Source organism: Arachis stenosperma, chromosome 4, assembly GCF_014773155.1.
Source record: "Arachis stenosperma cultivar V10309 chromosome 4, arast.V10309.gnm1.PFL2, whole genome shotgun sequence".
Lineage (NCBI taxonomy): Eukaryota > Viridiplantae > Streptophyta > Magnoliopsida > Fabales > Fabaceae > Arachis > Arachis stenosperma.
Window position 1 is genome coordinate 5,531,408 of NC_080380.1, and position 23,139 is coordinate 5,554,546.

Sequence of the window (23,139 nt, forward strand, 5' to 3'; positions counted from 1 at the left end):
ACCACCAAATAAGAAATTGGATATGACAAGTACCATTGAACCAGTATTTATAATCCAGTTACAGTAAAAGACAGAGATTGATCAATCCAAATTCCATAGATTAATTGGACCTAGTCCAATTATATGCGTTTAGCTATAAGTTGGGTGACCCATTTTTCACAATTATATTCACCTTTTCCATTTATTTAGTAGGTTCTTTGGTGTTAAACATTCAAAAATAGTGAGAGTGACATTCTTTTAGCATTTTAGGCCATATTATTTTGTTGTTGATAAAAAAAATGGTTTTAATATTTTTAAATTAAAAATAGACAAAGCCAACTAGTTATAATTCAAATAATATAGTCTTCTCATACTCACCTAAGAGATTGCAGATTCGAATCTCTTTATCTTTGATAAAAAAATAAAAAATAAAAATGGACAAATAAAAAGATAAAAAATAAAATGAAAGAAAAATGAAAAAGCAGATTTTAGTAAAATATTTATATTTATATATCTCTCTAAATTTTTGGATGGAGTAGTTATTAAAAAACAGCAAATGTTAGAGAAATAATAACATATATAGTAATCTAAAATTATCTTATTTGATTTAATATTTTATTCATATATATTCATAATTATAGATTTATTATATCAAATCAAGTCAATTTACTCATCTACTTAATTAAGTGTTGAGAATTCGAATTTTGTCTTATATAGATAGCAATTCATCAGCTAATTGTAGACTCTTAAATGGAATTTATATCCACACTCTTTCTCTTGCTGGATTGGGAGATACGATAAAAAATAAAAAAAATATAGATTTATTATATTTATATTTAATATTACTCAATTATTTCAGCCATAATTAAAAAATACAAAATAAGATAAATTTGAGTGATTTTAGATTAATTTTTATTGTCTATCAAATATTTTTTTATTGGAAATTAATGATGAGACAAAACAAATATATAAATAAATAACTTCAATATATGATCCCTTAAGATAATTGAATGTAGTGTCGAGGTGAGTCAGCTTGAAAAGTCTTTTAGCTTAAACTTCCGTGAAGTTGCTATTTATAAAATGATGTAATGAAATTATATTAATTTTTTGTGTCTGTGAAAATGGTGAATATTTTGTCGGAAAAAAAATGGAGTTTAGCACGCTTTTTAGAATATTTTAAATTTAAACTATTATTTAAAAATATCATAAATAGAGTTAAGGTTTATTCAATTAATAAAAAGCGTAGCACTTCATATTTAATAAAAAAAATTTTAAAATGTGAGCCACATATCTAAATGTCTAATAAATTAAATATGAAATAATTATTGTTTAAATTGCGGGAGATATATAGTCATTATTACTGCTTCTTTAATTTAATCCCAAAAGAAAATTACTTCTAGCTAGTATAATTTCAAAGGAATAATAACATTTGTTTACTTCAGAGAATAAAATAAAATAATAATAATAATTACTTGTTAACCTTCAAAAGTTACAACCTATGCTAAATTAGTTATATTATTTTGATATATATAGAATAATTATATATATATTGTTAAAAACGTTTGTTACAAAATATTAAAATGTGCATAGGGAAAAATATAAGAGTGGTAAAGTAATTATACATCAACACAACAACATAAAAACAAAAAATTTAAAAAAATATCATAACAAAGAGTGATGCGACAAGAGAACAACAAATATAACCAAAATAAATATTCTCAGTGGGCCACAGTGACCAAACTTTTAATACGAGAATTGTAAGTTTTTTTTCTAAGTTGTTTTAAAATTTTTAAATTGATAGGTATAAAAAATTAATTATTAGTTAGTTAATTAGTTAATTTTTTATTATAAAATTATTCTTTTAATTCTATTAGAGTTCAAAATTTATAATTTAATAAAATATTTTGATTAATATTGAAAAGAAGTTACCTACCTAAATTGGATTCATTTAAATTATAACTCGATAAAAAAAAATTTAAAAAAAAAAATTTTACAAGTGAAAAAAATAATTCTAATTATTGGACTTGACCACTCAAAAAAATTAGTCCAATAAGATATAGTTCAAAATTTTTTAGACACCGTCGATATTAGTATTTGTCTAATTGTTAAGCAGATTAGTGTAAAATTCGCGCTACCCGCGGATCAAATATTGATCTATTATAAAAATTTGTTAGTATATATCTATTAATATTAATAGTTATTATTTTTTATTTAAAAAGCTTTCGTATATAAAAAATTATTATCTAATATATAAAATTGTTCTAACCTATATTTATAGAGGCTAAATAATCTTCTTATTTTTATAACTCATATTAACATCTATTAAAAAAAAGTGGTATGCTAAGATCCATTTATTTCATGTTTTTTAAATAAATTAGACACTATTAATTTTTTTAGTGTAAGACCAACACTACATGCTAAATGTTGAATTTGTTATTATATTTTGCCTAAATATAAAAGTTATTATATTTATATATATTTAAATAAATGTGGTTACACTCATAGATTTAAAAAAAATTAAAATTTTAACAAAAATAGTTTATATTATAATTACACAAATAACAAATATTAATTAAGTAATATTTAATTATATTATTAAATCCTAGTGTATAATCTATCTTAGCGTAAGTCATATATATAATCTAGTTTATTGTATTTATATGTAGTTTGTTTATAAAAAGATTAGTATAGATTTATTGAAAGAATTAATTTATTTATTATACAAAAAGATTAAATGATTAATCTCTTTTGTTATGTCGATGTTTAATTCGATTAATAATGGTAACGTTTAAAAAATATTTTAACTAAATTAAAAAAATAGATTAATTAACTATTATATAAATGTGAAATTAACTATTTAAAATATTTTTTTAGTATGTTTCTCATCCTTCATTGAATTTGTTTCAAAAATCTATTTTATTTTTCGTCTTCTTAATCTATGTATAAAAGAACTTTATATGATTAGGTTATATAATTAAATTTATTTAATCATATAAATAAATACTAATACTTCTTTTATTAATTATTTTAATGATTCTATAATTATAAAAACGTATTATGGACGCAAATATTTTTTTAAACAGTAAAAATGTCAAGATTTATTATTACTATATATAGTTAACAAAAATTTATATTTTAAAATATTATTAATATAAATATACAAATTCACTTTTAAATATGAAAAATCACCCAATTAATTTTTTTTCATCTTTACTGTGGCAGAGTACTGATTTATTATTACTGTAATTAAAATAGTAAAATATAATCAATTAAAATTGTTTTTCCTTACTTCCTTTATTAATATAGTTAGGAATAATAGATCAGATAAAAAAAATATGGTTAGATGCATCTTTATCACTTTATTTTTATTTTTGTATTAAATTACTGATATTTTTTACATCATTGCACTATTTTTACCGAAACATCTACATATTTTACGTTTTAATTATATTAAGCACAAACAATCATCCGATAACTTAATTTTTTGGCTAAATTATTGATCGCATTACTATATAAATATCTAACTATAATCAACCAAATTTTTTATATGCAAGAACAAATATAAAATATATATTGCAATTCTCAAAATTTATAATTTATTAAAATATTTTGATTAATATTAAAAAGAAGTTACCTATCTAAATTGGATTCATTTAAATTATAATTCGATAAAAGTTTCTTAAAAAAAAATTTTTTGCAAGCGAAAAAAATAATTCTAATTATTGAATTTGACCACTCAAAAAATTAGTCCAACAAAATATAGCTCAAAATTTCTTAGACACCGTCAACATTAGTATTTATCTAGCTATTATATATATATATATATATGTGTGTGTGTTTTTGTTAGATGGTCCCAACGCTATTAGGCTAAGCTATTTACTAGCTAGGTAACTATATATGTCAAGTTGATATAAAATTATAAAGCATATATATACTTTGGCGTGGAAAATTCCTCTATAATTCTCACCAATTCATAACGAAGAAATGGCTTTTTGCTATTCTAAAAATATTTATAAATTAACATTTAATTAAAACTTTTGCATTAAAAATTTTGTTTCTATAAACACTAACTTTTTATTTTGAGATGCATTGTAAGTAATGGTTTAATTATTCTCTTAATTTCTATAATTTTATTAATTTTTTAAATAATTTTTTAATTAAATTTTTATATTATTTTTAATTTTATAATTAGTTTATTTTCATATCAAAAATTTTAAAATTAACATAATATTTCTTCTAAAATACATGCGGTCAAATATCTAATTAGATTTTTAATTATGAATATTTTTAATTTACAAAAAATATTCAATTAATTTTAACATTTTTTACACTAGAAAAAATTTAATTATAAAATTAAAAATAGTGTAAAGATTCAATTAAAAAAATATAGAAATCTAATTATAAATTTGATAAAATTATAAAAACAAACAAAATAATTTAATTTAAAAAAATTTATAAAAAGATGAGACGTTTGTAATAATTCTTTTGAACATAAAGAAATAAAGAAGCCATTGTAAGTGCCGGAAATATTAGGCCCACTAAAGGCACAAAAATATAGAAGGTAAATTTATCATAAAATGGGTACCTCAGATTTAATATTTGTACATGCTATATATAATTATTAATTATAGAATATTTAATTTATATATCGTATTTTTTTTCTTATATTGTTATAAAGATAGTCTATAATCAATAGAATTCAAAAATACTTAGTATGATTCAATAGATCACTTTTTTCGATAAATATTTTTTATAGATTCTACTCATCCTATTCCTATTAACTGAATATATATATAAAACATACATAGAAATATAAAATATATATTAAAAATTGAGTTAAATTGTATATATATATTTATGCACAAGAATACATAATAACTAATTTTGATAGTTAACTTGTGTGTGTATATATGGTCACATGCAATGTCTTTAAGTTCAGTTTGTCAAATGTGATAATTATGATGATGATGAAGTCGTGTAAGATCATATTCATGGGTGTCTGAATCCATCTGCGAATCTAAGCCAAATTGGACTAAATCTTTGAGTGTTCAAAATCTGAATCTGTCTTATTGCACAAAATTTGACAGCGGATATATATGGTGTGGGGACTAAATCTTCTCTAGTCACTGCCTCTGTGTCTCATGCACAAAAATTGACAGCATGTGACTCTCAGTTTATATACCAAGAAAACAACACACTTCCATTATTCTCTCTTTTCACATTACATACCTAAATTACTACTTTCTTCTTTACGCTTTAATATATATCTTCATATCATACTATGTACCGTACCCAAAAAAAGATAAAATGTTGACATTGTACAGTGTCAATATTTCCTATATATATATGAATTATGAATATATATATTTACGTTGAAATTTACTTGGGTATATATTGCTACGAAATAATAAAACTAATTATAACAGTTCCTACATTCATTATCTCTCAAAAAAAATTTTACTACTATCTAATAATAATTTTTATTATTAAATATTTGTATAAGAAAAAGTTAGAATGTCAATCCCTAAAAATTAACTTCAACAATTTAACCCATCATGTGCGAAGAAGCATTATTTACCGAGTGTCAAAACTTAGTAAAGCTTTAGTTTTTCGATGAAAATATATTGTCAAAATAAATAAATACATAATAGTTACATTTTTCAGTTGAAGAATATTGATAAAAACATAGATTTTTTTTGTTCCGTTGTTACATATATTATTGTTTCCTGATGAAATATATAAATCTTCAACAAATCTAATTAAGTTATATACAATAAATCATAGACATACATGTTAGTGTTGTAAGTGTGAGGAGTGTTGAAGTTAGTCCCATATCAAAGAAAATATAGAAGAGTGATGAATTTATAAGATGAGAGAACCGTTAACTTGACACCTTAAGATTTTGAGTTTGATGTGGTGTCTTTTCATCTTATGTTCTCTCACTTGATTCTTAAAATCTAATGGTGCGTTTGGTTTACATTTTATTTTTACTTTTTGTTTTTAATTTTATTCAAATAGAATTTTATAAAAAAAATTAAAGACAAAAAGAAAAAATAAAAAATAGAATTTCAAACCAAATACACCCTAATTTTGTTTGAACTAGAAATATCCAAATTTAACACTTATGCATTATGTAAGAGTAGTTGAAGACCTATACACCGTTGGTTCTAATGATATTATTTGTTGGTTCAAAAGATATATAATTCTTATAATTAAAATAACTTAAACCCGTTTCATTAATCATTATGAAACATCATGATGATGATCTAATTTGATTTCAACTTGGGTTGAGTTTTACCAAAGCATAATAAAATATCTGTTTAAATATCGGTTGTCACATTATGTACAGTTCAACAACGTGTAGTAATTAAAAGAAGAAGAATACATAATATATAAGAGAGTTAATAAACATGTATATATATTAATAATAGCACGCTAAGTAATATTTAATTACTTGTAATGATAAAGAACCTAAAAAAGCGAAAAAGAGAGTAGAAGAATAGAAGATGATGAAGACATGAGTGATGAGTGAGTCGTACACGTTGTAAAGGAAGAAAATGAGATGAAACTACCATGGTAGTGATGGGTTTGATGGGTTATGTGGAATCATTTTCAAATCGATCTTAGGGGGGACACTATGCTGGACTCAAATCTCTTTTTGGACAAACCACATGCCAAATAACACACAAAATTAAATGCTATACACAAATTAATATATACTACTATACTCTAGTGTATATTTATATTTATATCTTACATATAAATTAAATATATATGTCAATATGGCTGCGTTTGTTTATAGGGATAGGACATTAAAACAGGAATACTGAGACACAAAATTATATTTAGCAGAAGAGATATAAATAGAGACAATATGTCAAGAGACACTAAATTGGTGTATTTTGTGTTCATCCTGACAGGAAGGACACGGAGACACTAACAAAAGACACAATTTATTTTTTTTATTATTCTTGTTAATTTCTCATAATTATATTTTTTATTGTTATATTTTTCATTTCAAATTTTTTGAATGGAAAAAATGAAAATAAATTAAATTTTCATAATTTATTTTAATTTATTATCAAATAGAATATAAAAATATAAAATTTTATATCTCTGTCCATCAATATCTTATTTTATCCTGTTCTTAGTATCTTATCCTATTTTATTCTTAAAAACAAACGTAGTTTATGTGTAGTGCATTTGAGCCTGTAAAGTAAAGTTGATAATAACATCTCTTCCCTCAATTATTCCTTTCTTCTTCAAAGAGAAGTAGAGAACACAATTAAGGTCACATGCGTAAGTCATTCTTATAAAGTTTGTTGTTCATTCCATATTGAATGAAAGAAATGCGAGTTAATTAATTAATTTGCTTAAATTATTTTTTATTTTAAATTATAAATTATAATTAAATTCTAATATTAAAGTCTAATACTAAATTTTAAATTCTCTAAAAAGTGAGAATTAAAAAATATCTTTACAATTAAAAAAATTAACTAACATTTGATTAATTAGAAGTTAGTTCCCATACTTATTCAAGTTTCAGCTAAAATTAACACAGATGTCGTAGCTTTAATGCGAAAGAAATAAATGTTAATTGAGGTTTTAGGAAATAGAATTATAATTAGGAGACCATTTAAAAAAAAAACATTAAAAATATTTTTTTAAAAATATTTATATGTGTTATATTATTATTGGATATTTTTATTAAATCGATTAATAATTTATTTTTTAATAAATCATAACAAAATCGTTTTTTTATAACAACCATAACAAACTTAATTATCTGCATTATAATTATTAGACCCGATTTAATCCGATCAAATATATAATCTAAACTGAATTTTTTTAATTTTTTTATAAAATAAATAAATATATTCCTAATTTTTTGTTTTATGGATATTTAAATTTTTAAAAATTTAAAAATACAATTAAATCTCTAAAAGAATTAAATTTATTATTATTATTATAAACCAATTTTATTTTAATTTATTAAAAAATTTAAAAATAATTAATTTATTAATACGTTCAATAATAATATAATATATAAATATCTTTATTAAAAGATGCGTCTTTATAGAGCATCTCTTATGCTAAATAGGTTGGATAATGCAATAGTATATATAGAGTGCTCAGGTTCTAGAGGTTACAATTACTGAAATGACCTTTAATTGTGATATAGACTGATCATCAGAGAAGAGGAATAGTCGGTTACACAAGCTTATCATAGCTTCTTCTTCACCACTTTATCAACAACGAAAAGGTATTGACATTGAAAATTCAATAATATAACAAAATGTTTGTTTTCTTAATCCATACTAAATATAAATATATTATAATATTAAAAGGGACTAATTTTTTTGGTTATAAAAGAGGGGCCGAGTTATGGAATAAAGGGGTGCTACACTAAAATGTGAGACAGTTTTTGGCTCAAATTTGATAAGAAAAAATCGGATTCTCCTAATTTTTTGTTTTAAAATTTTGTAAGTAAATCGAAGGGTCTATTTTATTAGTAATATACAAAATTCACATAGAAAAAATCAGACCGTGCGATATGTTCTCACTAAAATGAATGATCTGTTTTCTTTGTTTTTTTTTATTATTTAGTTATACTAGTTTCTGGATCCAATTTGTGATTGAGAGGAATTTTTTTTAATTTACAAAAAATCTAAAAGTCCAAGTTCTCATAAGCAAATCGCAGAATCTGATTACTATATTTTTTATACCACAGTCCTTCTATCCTCTCCATATCAACGTCCTACACTAACGTTACCTCTATAATAAAATTAATTTGCGTATCGAAAGGATTGACATTAAAAATTCAATTAAAAAAAAGGCCAAAACTAAAAGCTAAGCCCCACTAAAGACAAATTCAATGAAACTTCAATTCGTTGGATAAAAAGTTCTGTGTATGAAGGGGAAAATTATTATTGTTAAGTACATATAATAAATATTTATTATTATTATACCCCAAATATATTTGAGACATTCTTCACAAAACACCCTTAAGTAGAATAAGTTAGGAAAATAAACAAGAAAACATATTTATTATTTTTTTCCTTGGTGAGGAAAGCAAACACAGTACTAAAAACTTCTATATTTATAATTGATTCCATGAACCTGTAAAATTAAATTTTAATATGAAAAATACTATAAAACTAATAGAATTTATTTTATCATTAATATTTAAAAATATAAATTAAAAATATATTATTAGATTGTTATACTAAAAAAATTAAATAAATGACCAAAAATAATAAATTTGACTGATTTTCTAACATTTTTATTTAAGTATACTCAATTTAAACAAAAGCAACTAATATTATGAAAATTCTTAAATTTTATATATCTTTATAGAATTTTCTTTTTTTTCACTCTTATTTTGTATTTTATATAAAATAAAGAAATTTTTTCCTATTTATCACAATTTTAAAATTAATTCTAAAAACAATGACATACAAATAAAATAAAATAAAGCTAGTTAACACGCTCCTCACTCCAAAGTGTTGCTTGAACTAGAAAAGGTTTGCGTCTTCAAGTAATCCAATATTATTGACATTATTAACATGAATAATATATAGAAAATTATTATCACTGATGAAAATACTTGCCGTTAAAGTGTTTAACCATACAAATGAATGCAATTGGATAATATTCTTGTTTTTTTCTAAATGGATGTAATATCATATTGTTAATATTTGCATTATTAATTGTTTTTTTTTAAGGAAAATTCGTTAGATTAGTGATCAAACTCATACACATTTTTTGTGTGTGTTTAAACTGATTTTTTTTTAAAGATAAGAGTAACATTCAAACTTACAACTTCTAAATAAATATAAAAAGATTATGTCATTTAAAATATAGTTCATTGACGATGTCTAAACTGCTATTTATACACATTTGTACTCATATTATCCGTCACTTTAATTAAATATACATAAAAAGAAAAATTAAGAGTTGTCCAATAAGAAAACTTACAAAACTGTACCAATTCTATTTAACGGTAATATTAAAAAAAATAATTTAAAGTTATTTTATTTTTTAATTTAATATTCATAATTTTATATATATAATATCTTTAATTATATTTCACTACATATAATATTATTCAATTATTCCAATAATAATAATAATATAAAATATATTTTTTTACTATTTTAGGTTAATTTTCTATTGTTTTCTAAACATTTATGTTATTTAAAAAGGTTAACATCATTTATTAAAGATCCTATAAATAAACATTTTAATTTTATAAACAAATCTAATTTATATGTTAATTTTTTTAAATTTTCTATACAGTAATAATTGATTAGAAGGATACAAACTTTTTTAAATTTCACTCGTTTAGCTTATTAGGCACTGTAAATACTTATTTAGAAACAACGTGTTATATGAAAAATACCAAATTACATTGATCTTCAATGCGGAAATTATTTTTTGTATGGAAGAAGAGATGGTGAATTGGCAGAATATTGGCCTAGGAGGAAAATTACCGGAGGGTGGAGCTCACCTACAACACGCCGGGGGCGTGGTGGCGCAGCAGGAGTTGCAGCTGGCAGCACGCCAGGGGCGTGGTGGCTGAGGTGGATAGGCCATGTGGCAGCACGCGGGGGGCGTGGTGGCTGAGGTGGCAGCACGCCAGGGGCGTGGTGACTCATCACGCCGGGGGCGTGGTACGTCAGGGAAGTCAGATGCGCGGAGTCCCAAGGCAACCACGCGGGGGGCGTGTTGCGTCCTGTCTGCATGCAGGAGACAGCCCCCCACCCCGGGAAGCAGCGGTAGCAGTCCATGTATGTATATATATGCATGCAGGAGGGGCTTCTCTTCATTCATAATATCAAAGCTTAAAGTGAAAGAGGGGGGGGGGGGGGAATCAAACCTGAAAGTGAGAGAGGGGAAGTGTTACACGGGAGAAGGAGAGAAAGAAATGAGTTTAGTTGTATTAGTAAGGAGGGTATAGTAAGTAGTAGTGAGTTAAGTTTATGTGTGGAAATAATAAGAGTATTAATTTAGAGGATTAAAAAAAAAATGGTACGTAATTATCTAGCCCCTGAAGAACATATTATCAACTATCTCGATCATCCCGTTTATGTAAGTAAATAAATTTTTTTTTGATGTATTTAAATTATTTTATTTTTTATGTATTTTTTTTATGATACATAAATATTTTGGTGCTAAAATATTATTCTGTATATTTTTGAATATTTTAAGAATAATAATTTTTTTATGAAATAATAATAATAATAATATAATAATAATAATAATATATTAGTAACTAAATTTATATACTGTATTGTTATTAAAGAATTTAGTAAGTAAATATTATAATAAATTAAATATGTAAAATGTATAAAAAATAATAATATATTATAACAGTATGAATTATTATCGTAAAGTATAATATATTATATTATATTGTTATAATATTATTATATGATTAGAATATTTTATAATCGTTATATTATTATATTATTTAATATATTATGTTATTTATAATATTATTATTTTTATGATATATATATTTATATTATGTAGAATACATATATATATTATTATATTATTGTTACTGTATAATATATATTATTATAATATTATAAGCATTATTATTTAATTAATGTAACATGTAATTTTGTTAATGCAGCCTAACAGGAATTTGTTGTTGCGTAAACTGGATCCACACAGACGTGGAATCCGATTGTGGAGAACCACTTGCGCGCCACGGGATTACCACGTCTCCAGAATTGGAGTCATAAGAGGATTTCACCCCATGTTAGCTGCTCTGGTTGAAAGGTGGAGGCCTGAAACCCATAGCTTTGTATTGCCAATCGGTGAGGTAACAGTGACATTAGAGGACGTTGCTCATATTCGGGCTACCCATTGATGGAGAGCCAGTCAGTGGATGGACAGATAGTAGCAGCGAGTTTGTTCAAAATCAGGGCATAGCAATATTCGGTCGTGAGCCATCAGTCAGTAGTAATGCGAAGTCCTATATAAAGTTGGCTTGGGTTCGACGTATTAGAGATGCAGAGCCGTTGAATACTGAGGAGTCCATGAGGAGATACGTCAGATGTATATTCTGTTTGTTAGGGTCGACCCTATTCACGGACAAGTCGACCGCATATGCACATGCAAAGTATTTACCATTGCTTCGCGATTTCGAGCAGATCCATACTTACAGTTGGGGGTCAGCTTGTCTCGCTCATCTTTACAGAGCACTATGCCGTGCATCACGATATGATACTAAGGAGATGGATGGCCCTCTGAATCTATTGTTTGTTTGGGCATGGGAGCGAATGCCGTTTCTTGCTCCCGTACCGAGACAAACCCTTCCACCCGCCCAGATACCAGTTGCCATGAGGTAATAAGTCTTATTTTAGTCTTGTGTTATATTCATGATGCATGTTTGACATATGCTGTTTTATTTAAATTTTTTCGATTAATAATGTGTCAGGTGGAGTCATTCGGAACGGACTACAGCGTGGTTATCGAAGACCGTAGAGACATTCAGGCATGACATAGACTACATGCAAGAGGTAATTAGTTATATTTTAGCTGTTCCGTTTTTCAATCCATTATTGTTAGGGTTCTAATATGCCAATAATACTATGGCAGTTTGAGTGGCGGCCGTATCACGGATTGATCGTTCCGGACGAGTTATATCCCCATCTTGAGGTGTGTGACATCGTTGCTCCGTTGTTGTCATTCGAGTGTGTTGAGTGGCACCCTGCGGACAGAGTGATGCGTCAGTATGGATATGCACAACCTCCCCCGGGGGCAGTTAGAGATATTCCAGTTGATCAGCATTGCATCGTTCTACGTGGAGTGCAGCTACATGACTGGACAGTTTTGCATGGGGGATGGATAGAGATATTCCTGTTTGCTTTGGTAACTTATGTAACCTGTAGTTCCTTTTTTTGTATAATGTAATTCGTGTTTAATGTTTGCTTTGGTAACTTATGTAACCTGTAGTTCCTTTTTTTGTATAATGTAATTCGTGTTTAATGTTTGCTTTGGTAACTTATGTAACCTGTAATTCCATTTTTTGTATATTAACTTAATAAAATCAGTTAATGACAATATTAAGCAGACAGTTAGATATCAATGGATAGACTTCATCTGAAAAAATACAAATAACAAAGTACAAACACGAATGATAATACAAGCACTAACTGACGAAATGCAACTGTAAAGTACAAACATGAGTAAACTAAACTACGAACCAGCACCACTCGGTCCAGCACGTTGCGGACACCTACTCCGACTATGACCCTGAGCCCCACAGAGACGGCATATCCGAGGACCACGCATGTCACGTGAGTCCATTTCATTCAGGTATCGGGTCAGTTTGGGCCTGCCTTTAGACGTCCGCCTCTGTGCGGGATTAGCGACCAATGTGGGTCCCTCATAAGTAGGCCATGTCTCAGGATCTCCTAAGGGTGCGAACTCAAACCTATAAACCTTACGAACTTCCGTCATCTTGTACACATCATGCACATACAACTGCCAATCAAGACGCTGGTTAGCACAGCAAGCAATAACATGGCGACATGGTATTCGTTCAACCTGAAAGTGCCCACAGTCACACGTCCGTCGCGCTAGATCAACAACTAACACCTTCCAGTAGTCATTTCGCGCACCTCAAACACCTCATTTCTTCTATCAAAGCGGTGCACAACTATGTTCCCAGCCTGTTGCATACTTGCTTCTATCCGCTGTTGCGCAAATGCGGAGTACGTAAATCCGGCACGCTTGCGTTCGTGAGACTCCGCACTCTTCCGCGTAAAGAGTTCATTTAACCTATATATGTTGCTCGTACCAGCGCCAACAGGTAGATTACGGGCACCCTTCAACACTGAGTTAATACACTCCACAAGGTTTGTTGTCATATGGCCCATCGATGTCCCTCGTCGAATGCCAATACCCAATGTCTGAGTCCGATGGCATCGCACCACCTGGCATATGCCTCGCCTCGCTCTTCCAACCTCTTATAGTTGGTATTGTACTCCTCCACCGTTCTTGAATACCTATATTGACAACAAGCTTCTGCAAGTGAGGGACTTTGAATGCCCTTAAGAAGTTACTGCCGATGTGTCTTATACAAAACATCCACCATGCTCTTGGAGGTTGCCAGTCACCACCGGAACGATTAATGCTGCCCGTATTGACTCATGCCGTCTGAGATCATACCCACACCGTCTTCTAACAACATACGTTCGCAGATCCTGAGGAAGAAGTGCCACGCATCAGCTCTCACCTTCCACCAAGGCAAAGGCGATAGGCACAATGTTCTGGTTCCCATCTTGTGCAACAGCGACTAGAAGTGTACCTTTGTTTCCGTATAGGGTGTGCCGTCACCTGAACCAGGGGCTTGCAATGCCTGAATGCCCTAATGCATGGATTGAAACTCCAAAATACACGATGAAGTATTTTTACATTGTGTCCTCGTTCCGTTGTAGAGTGGTGTTTCTATTTGGACAACTGAACCAGGAATCTTCTGCACCATGACCGAGAGCCACCACGGCAATGCTTGGTAGGATTCCTCCAATCACCGAAAACGAGCGCAACTGACTTCTGCTTTGCCAACCAAGCCTTTCGATAACTGATGGTATAGTTGAACCTTGACTGGACTTCTGCAATTATAGATTTCACCTTGATGGACGGGTCCGACTCGACCAAGGGCCTTATAGCCTCAGCAACGTATCTGAGTCCAACTTTGAATGATCTTGTGAAATCGAGCCGATGGTGCACGTGTGCCTACCGTTGTATCTGCGTATCTCCCAACAACCTTTCTCCGTATCAAGCTGGCTCGGATAAGCCAGTCATCCACGCCCGTACATCTTGCATTTGCATAGAACGTCTGTGGCTCAGACTCAAACACATCATAGTCAACTCCTCTAGATAGTGAAACTTCTAATTGCTGCAACGACCGACTTTCTAGAGCTGTATTCCATTCCAATTCGGAACTCTCCGTCCTCAGGATCAGCAATACCTACAGAAAGCCAAAATCATCGTTTATTGCACACTCCAAGTATAAAGTAACAAAAACTTCGTATTTAGTCAAACGTACCTCTGTTTGCATATTCCGGAAACTCGGGGGCATGCATGGCGTCGAGATCCAACTCACACATAAAAGGTGGAACGCCATCGGTTGACTGCTCGAGGGACGAACCACTACATTCTCCACTGCTGCCCACTCCACATCACCATCCTCATCTTCATCGCCGGCTTCATAAGTGGCTTCGAAGTCCTCTTCGCTGTCACTATTCATACCTTCGTACACTGCAGCTATATCATCATTTACATCTATATCATTTTGGACCGCTTCTAGCTCCTCAGCTTCAAACTCAACATACAACTCAATCTGTGGGTGTCTCATATAAGTCTGCCGGTGAATTTGAAACATATTCTGCATACTCGCTTCATCCGTGCGTGCAGCAAACGGGCCAACCAGCTTCCGCCACGTCAGCACGCCCCCTGCGTGCTGACTCAGCACGCCCCCTGCGTGCTGACTCAGCACGCCCCCTGCGTGCTGCTTACGTGGCTCAATCAGAGCGTGCCACGTAGCCTCCACGCCCCCTGCGTGTTGAAGGCACCACGCCCCCTGCGTGTTACCCCTTCATCTGACACGTCCACATATTTGTAATACACACTATAACTCCATTTTCTCATAATACACCAAACTTTTTTCCATATTCTAATTAATGAGCCGATCTTCAATAATCTAATATGATAATTAATTTACTAGTACAATTGACACGCTCAAAGGGAACCAAAAATTTGCGGCATTTTTTTTTTATATAGATTTGCAGTGATTTTTAACTGTTATAAAACGACATACTAACAGTTTTACAAATATTACAATTTAGGATGTAGAGATTTGATTTTGTGGTAATGAATCGCTGACATAATCTCAGCAAATTTAAGAAAGAGTGTTAGTTGATTTAGCGACAATTTTATATGACCAACCTTAAATTCGACGTCATTTTACCAACAATCATGAACCGCTGTTATTTAAGAACCATTGTGTTTTTTAAATTTATTTGGCTCTAACCGCCTCTATCTAATATTCAGTATTTTTGAATTTATTTTTGTCACTTTGTAATCGCCGCTATTTTTCCGGCTAAATGGCCACAAAAATATTATATTTTACCAACAATCAACGTTTTTTTTAATTTGAATGTATTAGGTATTGCTTTTTGTTTATTTGTTATTTTTTGAATTTCTCTTAATATCACAAATTTTATTTATTTTGTATCTAAAAAAATAAATTGATGGGTAAAAGACATTAACAAAATTTTAAAGCAAATTCATATATTTATCCAAATATTAATAAAATGTATTTCTTACTAAGAGTTGCATAGTCAACAATAAAAAATTGTATATTTAAAAAAAATCAATCCTAAGATCTACTTTTCACTTTGTCCCTCCAATGAATTCATCAATGCAGCGACGTCTAACTAGTGGCAATTTTCTACCTTGTCCTTGAATGATATATCTCAGAGTACTCTACATTGCCTACATCTTTATCTTTCTGGCTGTTACTTCATCCTCTATTACCTGTCTTTTTGTCTTCTCGACTGCTACCTCATCCTCTATTGCCTGCCTTTTGTCTTCTCAACTACTACTTCATCATTCACTGCCTTTCTTTTTAATTTTTTGGCCGCTAGCTCAATTTGTAGTTCAAGCAGTATCTTTTGGGTCTCCCCTATTTGAGCTACGTTGCTTAGTTGATGGAAATTTATACCGAAGATTTGACTAGAAGTCGGTCCGAAACCCATGCCACGCACTCTACTTGAGTGCTCCTTTCCGAAAGTTTGAGCAAGCGAATCATTTTGAGACAACAGTATATAGGATTCATCATGTTGCTCAATCTTCATAATTCTTTCCTACACACATGGATAAGCAAACATAAGTATTTATTAGCTAGTTGCTAACCGCATAGATTTTCAACACAATTTTAAAAACTAAAACCTATGAGAACACAACTTAACGATTCTCAACACATTACTTACATCATTAGCTCGAGCTGCATCATGGAGATAGGAACCATTAGGTCATTTGTGTGTTAAGGTCTACAACTCTTCTCTACCAACTCTCTTCCCTTGCCGTTCCAACTGTAATAATATAGTTTAAAAAGTTAATATATGTAGATGAAGAGATGGTTCAAAAAGTGAATCAAACATAAATGACCTCTTCTTCTTCTTTGAGCCTTGCCAAGCGTTTCGATTCGCCATTGTGAGTGTATAGTTGCTTCGATCGATTCACAACATTTTTCATACACTTCTCTTATCATACTATCAAAAATAAGAGTTACTAGACATTATTTTATATTGTACAATTATTTTTTGTTTTGTTTTTATAATATTCTCTAACTTGACATGTCAAAAATTAATTTATTATGGTTCGAAAATTCATTTAAGAATTTATTATTAACCAAATAAATTACTGCATCTGACACTTACTTAAGTGAACTAATAAACTAATAATCTCTAAACGAATCCAATAACTTAATTGTTAAATTCAATTGTAATAAATTAAGCTCCATAAAAATTAGTCAAATAATAAGATACGAATCTCTGGGAAAGACCATAACACACTCTGTTGATGACTTGATGACAAAGTTTTGTTAAATTTGAACATGTAAATGTGTAATCCTACAAGAACTATAGCTTTCCAAAAAAGACTATTGTAGTGTATGGTCTATAACTATAAGATTAAAGAATGGTTAATAATAATTAATGAGAGATGAAAAGAAGAGAGGGCCCCCCCATGAGACAATAGACATTAGAACCCACTAAACATTCACTCGGTTCCCCACAGAGTCTGAGATTCCAAGTCAATACAATGACACAATAAATAATGACACAATCTTCCTGTATCAACCTATTCTTTTGTGCTAGATACCCTAGGATAAACATAAAAAAAAATCTGGCAACATGTGTTTTAAACATATATTTTAAAAATACTATAAAAATAATTATCAAAAGTTATTAAACAATTATTTTAAATGTTAAATGTATTTAATACATTAACAATATAAAAAATTATATTATTATTTTTTAAAATGTATTATTGAAACATAAGATAGATAAATCTAAAAAAAAACATAAATTACAAAAATAATTTAAAAATTAAAAAAAATTATGATATTATGTGATTTTTTTATTTTTTATTTTTACAATAAAAACAGTTGATGAAAGGCGAAAGAAAAATTTAAAAAAATGGTTTTTATGCTATAAAAGATATAAGTTTGTTAACATTTTTTTTATAGGAATACATATTAAAATTAATAATAAAAAAATCTACATATAAAAATTACAAAACTTAAGTTTTAGATACATATATATTGTGTATTTATTAAGAGAAAATATTGTAAAAACGATACTAATTAAATACTAATACTAATAATAATAATCTTAATAAATGACTTTAAAATACATGTTAACAAAATTTTATATATATAATTTTTACTAATAAAATATGTTTCTAAAAGTATCATAGTAAATAAAAGAAAACATTATATTAAATAACTAAGTTCTTACATTTTAATACATTAAGTTATCATTATATCTTTTAAATATACGACAAACTAAATCCGCATGCACCATAAAATAGCAGGCATCATTAGTCACATATATACTACTATGACTTTTTTTTTGTTCAAATATAGAAATTTTTATTTGATTTCAGAAAGAAATAATTGATCCAACTTGGAGAACAGATATCAAGAGAAGTGGTAAATAACAAATGATTATATCAACAACATTTGAAAGAAGTGATAAGAAAAAGAAATAAACAAAAGACGAGAATTAAAATGGAGTAAAAAAGATAAATTAAAATAAAAATAAAAATAAAAATATAAATTTAAATGAAATATAAAGAGAATTATTTTATTTTTTATCCAATTTTTTGATATAACAAAAAATAGACTCACTCAATCTAATTTGCTCGAATTATAATTTAAAAATTGAATCAAAAAAATCATTCAAATTTTTATTTAATTTTTTATATAATAAAAAGTAAAATCACCTAACTTCACTTGTTTCTATCATGATTTTATCACAAAACTAAAAAAATTTTCTCACTTTTTATCACTTTATTTATAATAATTTTAATAATTTATAAGATATTTATAATTTTTTATTATATCAAAATAAAAATACTAAACTCATTGATATAAAATTCAATCTAATAATTAAATAAATAAAATAAAATTAAATATTTTAATATTAAAAATATAAATTAAGAATTATTAAATAATAATTAAACTTTTTGTATTACTAAAATTTGAAGCAGGCGTTAAGAAGAAAGAATAAGAAAATAAATGATAATTACTGATTAGGCTAAAGATATATAGTTACAAGAGTTTATTAGTAGTGGGTGTTAGCTGTTAATTAGTACAGATGCTTTTCTATAAATATATATAGTGTTAGCCCCGTTTCAATATACATATTACTCCATCTCTTTCTGCACTTTCATTTATTATTCTCTCCATTCTTGTTCTTACTGTGAGATTCATTAATTAACAAACAAGAACATGGAGTGGTGGGTGTCAATGCCAAAGGTGGAGTTGCATGCTCATCTCAATGGATCCATTAGAGACTCCACACTCCTGTATGTATATGAAGAAAATCTCATGTTCTAAATTGTTCATCATCATCCTTTTATTTTATTTTTTTATTATTATCTATATTCATTTATTTTGCAGAGAACTCACAAAGGCCTTAGGTGAAAAGGGTGTTATAAATTTCTCTCAAGTGGAGCATATCATCATGAAGTGTATGTATATATATAATTAATTAATAACCTTTTTTTATTATTATTATTGTTTATCTTTTTGGCTCCTAAAAGACAAGCACAACCTCTTTATGTTCCTACTTGATTTTGATTCTTGATGCATTGTGTGTAAGCCTTTTAGCTCAATTTTGTTGACAAGAGCATCCATAGTGAGAGACAAAAAGGCATATCTCCGAGTTAGTTATTAACATTCTTGCATGTTGCATTATTGGAATCTATTTTAAATTATTTATATCTTTCAAGAGAAAATTAAAACATGACATGACAACTTAACTGCTTTCATTTTTGTGCTTTTTGTGTCCCTTTTTTGGTTCCCTGAAAATTCAGTTTTTTTAATTATTAATTATCATGCCTTTGTAGATAATCGCTCCGTTAAAGAAGTATTCCAGTTATTTGACCTCATACGCATTCTTACCACCGATCATGCTATTCTTACAAGAATCACCAGAGAGGTATATATATTATTTCTATTCCATATAAAAAATGATAAGATACTGATTTATGAATGTTTTGAAAAAAAAAAAAAAGGTGATTGAAGATTTTGCGTCAGAGAATGTGGTGTACCTGGAGTTACGAACTACTCCAAAGGTAATTAAAATAACTTAATTTCAGTTATTGATATTAATTAATTTTGGTAACTGAAAATGTTTTGTTGATTCTATGCAGAGGAATGATGCCATAGGAATGACCAAAGGTTCCTATTTTGAGGCAGTATTAGAAGGTCTAAGGTCGGTTACTTCGGTAGATGTGAATTTTATTCCACAAGACAAAGAAGATTCTAGAACTCTTTTCAGTCCTAACAATGGAAGTTCTAGAAAAAGAATATATGTTCGGCTTCTGCTGAGCATTGATCGGAGGGAGACAACGGAAGCAGCCATGGAAACCGTCAAGCTTGCACTTGAAATGAAGCAGTTTGGCGTCGTCGGAATCGACCTTTCCGGAAATCCACTTGTTGGTGACTGGTAATTGATAGGCGAGAGTTATTAAATGATAATTTAGTTAAATTATTTAACGATTCTCAACTATTAATTTTATACATAAGAGGTGATGCCTTTAAAATTTGTATTTTTTATTTTTAGGAATACTTATTTGCCGGCACTAAAATTCGCTCGCAATCAAGGCCTTTATGTATCTCTTCATTGTGGCGAGGTGAGCTTCACTCTTGAAGATCATAATTGTGATTCCTTTAAGTTTTAACTGTTATATTCACCTGCAATGTATGCTTTTGTTTTCAGATACCGAATCCTAAGGAGATTCACCAGATGCTTGATTTTAAGCCTGAGAGAATTGGCCATGCAATTTGCTTCGAAAAGGAACACTGGGAAATCCTCAAGTCTTCCAAGATTCCGGTAGTTACGACTTTGGAAAAACCTTTTATTTTCTTCTGTATAGCATATTGCCACTATGAAGATTATTATTGTCTTGAATTTTTTTATTCAGGTTGAAATCTGTCTGACGTCAAACATTAGGACATTGACGGTTCGATCAATACAAGTTCACCATTTTGGTAGGTGGTTAGTGAACCATGAAATTTTTTATATAATAAGATGAAAATTAATGGATAGTTCACTTTATATAAAGTTGATAGTTAGATAATTACTAAATAATTTGATAAATTTAACTAAATTATCATATAACTGTTTTTAATTATCAACTTTCTTAATATAAAATTATGTTGCAATTAACATATATAATGATGCAGTTGGTTTGTACAAGACAAAACATCCCGTAGTCCTCTGCACCGATGACTCCGGCGTGTTTTCCACCAGTCTCTCGGAGGAATATAAGATTGCTGCCGATGCATTCGGTAGGTTTTCAGAAACTGTAAATGAGAATTGTTATATGGCAATTTAGTCAAATTATCAAATCTCAAGTTATTAATTTCAGATAAAGTTATCTTTTGACTTTGTTTTTTTTTAATTATTCTTTGATAACTTGCACGTGCAAGTCTTTACAGGGCTGGGAAAGAGGGAATCGTTTGAATTATCAAGAAATGCTGTGGAGTTAATATTTGCAGAGAGGCAAGTTAAGGAAGATTTAACAAAATATTTCGATTCAGTTGCAAAAACTATGGGAGTCTATAAGAACAAAATCCATTCTTATGAATTATAGGTTAATACAATTACCATGATTTAGTTATTCTGACGTAGATATTAAAATTAGTCCTTTACGATAATAAATTAATGATTCATTGTTAAAGTGATCACTATTCAATCATGTCATTAGAGATAAGATATATTCTGGCAATATCTTTTTTTGTCATGATTTTGATATAGATTTGATGTTTTTGCTAACATATATTGGGCCTAAAGAAGGGCCAACCTTTGTGGATTGGGCCGTCAAAAACATATCATGAGCATGAACGGAAAAAAAATCCCAGCCCAAAAAAGAAGAAAAAAGAATCTAATACAACCACTATAGTTATATTTTCAGTAAAATGATTATTATAATGTTATATTTATTTTTCCTGTATCAAAGTTAATCATGAAATACATTTATGTTGAGAATGAAAGATGGAGAACCCAGACCATAAAACAGCATAGCCACAGCCAAACGTGGATTATTAATGAATAGCATTTCTTTCTCAATTGTTTCTTTGGAATGTGGAAAGAAAATTAAAGGGCTTAACTATAGGAAATAGATCTTCTCTATTTTTTTTGTCATTGAAGAGAATAAAGTGTAATCTCCCACTTTTAATTCTATAAGTGGGATTTATTGAATAAGAATATTAATAAAGAAGCAATATTTAAGGTTTCACACGGGTAAATAAATGGTTAAAGTAACATTGAAGAAGACAACCATAAATTGATCACAACCCTTCCCTTCTTTTTGTCAACGAATTCAGTGCAAGTTTTATGATACTTATATTATTGTAATCATATTCCAAAATCATATAACATGTAATATATTCATAATTTTTCTTTCTTAAAAATTTTACCAAGGTGGTCAAAGTCTTCATTCACAATTTAGAACATTATGCAGCTTCAATTGGAAAATCGAGATTATTAAACGTTAATCATAGTTTGTGATCAACCTAATTCAAATTGAGATTCTCTAAATTATTCTTTTTATTAAAAAAAAAAATTCAACCAATGTCGGTGGATGGTGGCCAATGAGTCAAAGACGGAAACCATGGCTGCATCCTTCAAATATGTCAATCTACCTAAATCACTAAAAACACAATATCATTCTAATCACATCAGATTAGTCAAATATAATTATAATTATTTTTTAGGTAGTATAATTTTATATACTCTGTTAATTTACCAAAAATAAAAAATACACTTCAAAGTCCCATAATTTTTTTACAAGTGGGATAACACCCTTTTTCTTTTAAATCTCGACTTTGATAAATTGACATTA

The 23,139-nt window shown here is 28.6% G+C and overlaps 1 protein-coding gene across 2 annotated transcripts; it reads left to right on the forward strand.

The window, feature by feature from the left end:
• The first annotated feature begins 19,440 nt into the window (after positions 1-19,440).
• On the forward strand, positions 19,441-22,441 carry LOC130976488 (N6-mAMP deaminase-like). 2 transcript variants are annotated; one of them, XM_057901360.1, is made up of 10 exons: positions 19,441-19,593; positions 19,688-19,758; positions 20,137-20,228; positions 20,305-20,364; positions 20,443-20,738; positions 20,856-20,925; positions 21,012-21,125; positions 21,217-21,283; positions 21,479-21,583; positions 21,725-22,441. In XM_057901360.1, the coding sequence occupies exons 1-10, from the start codon at positions 19,517-19,519 to the stop codon at positions 21,886-21,888; spliced, it is 1,116 nt and encodes a 371-aa protein (XP_057757343.1). In that variant the 5' UTR covers positions 19,441-19,516; the 3' UTR covers positions 21,889-22,441. The 2 variants fall into 2 exon arrangements, with proteins under 2 accessions (XP_057757343.1, XP_057757344.1); XM_057901361.1 differs by having other exon boundaries at positions 21,734-22,441.
• The last annotated feature ends 698 nt before the right edge of the window (positions 22,442-23,139 follow it).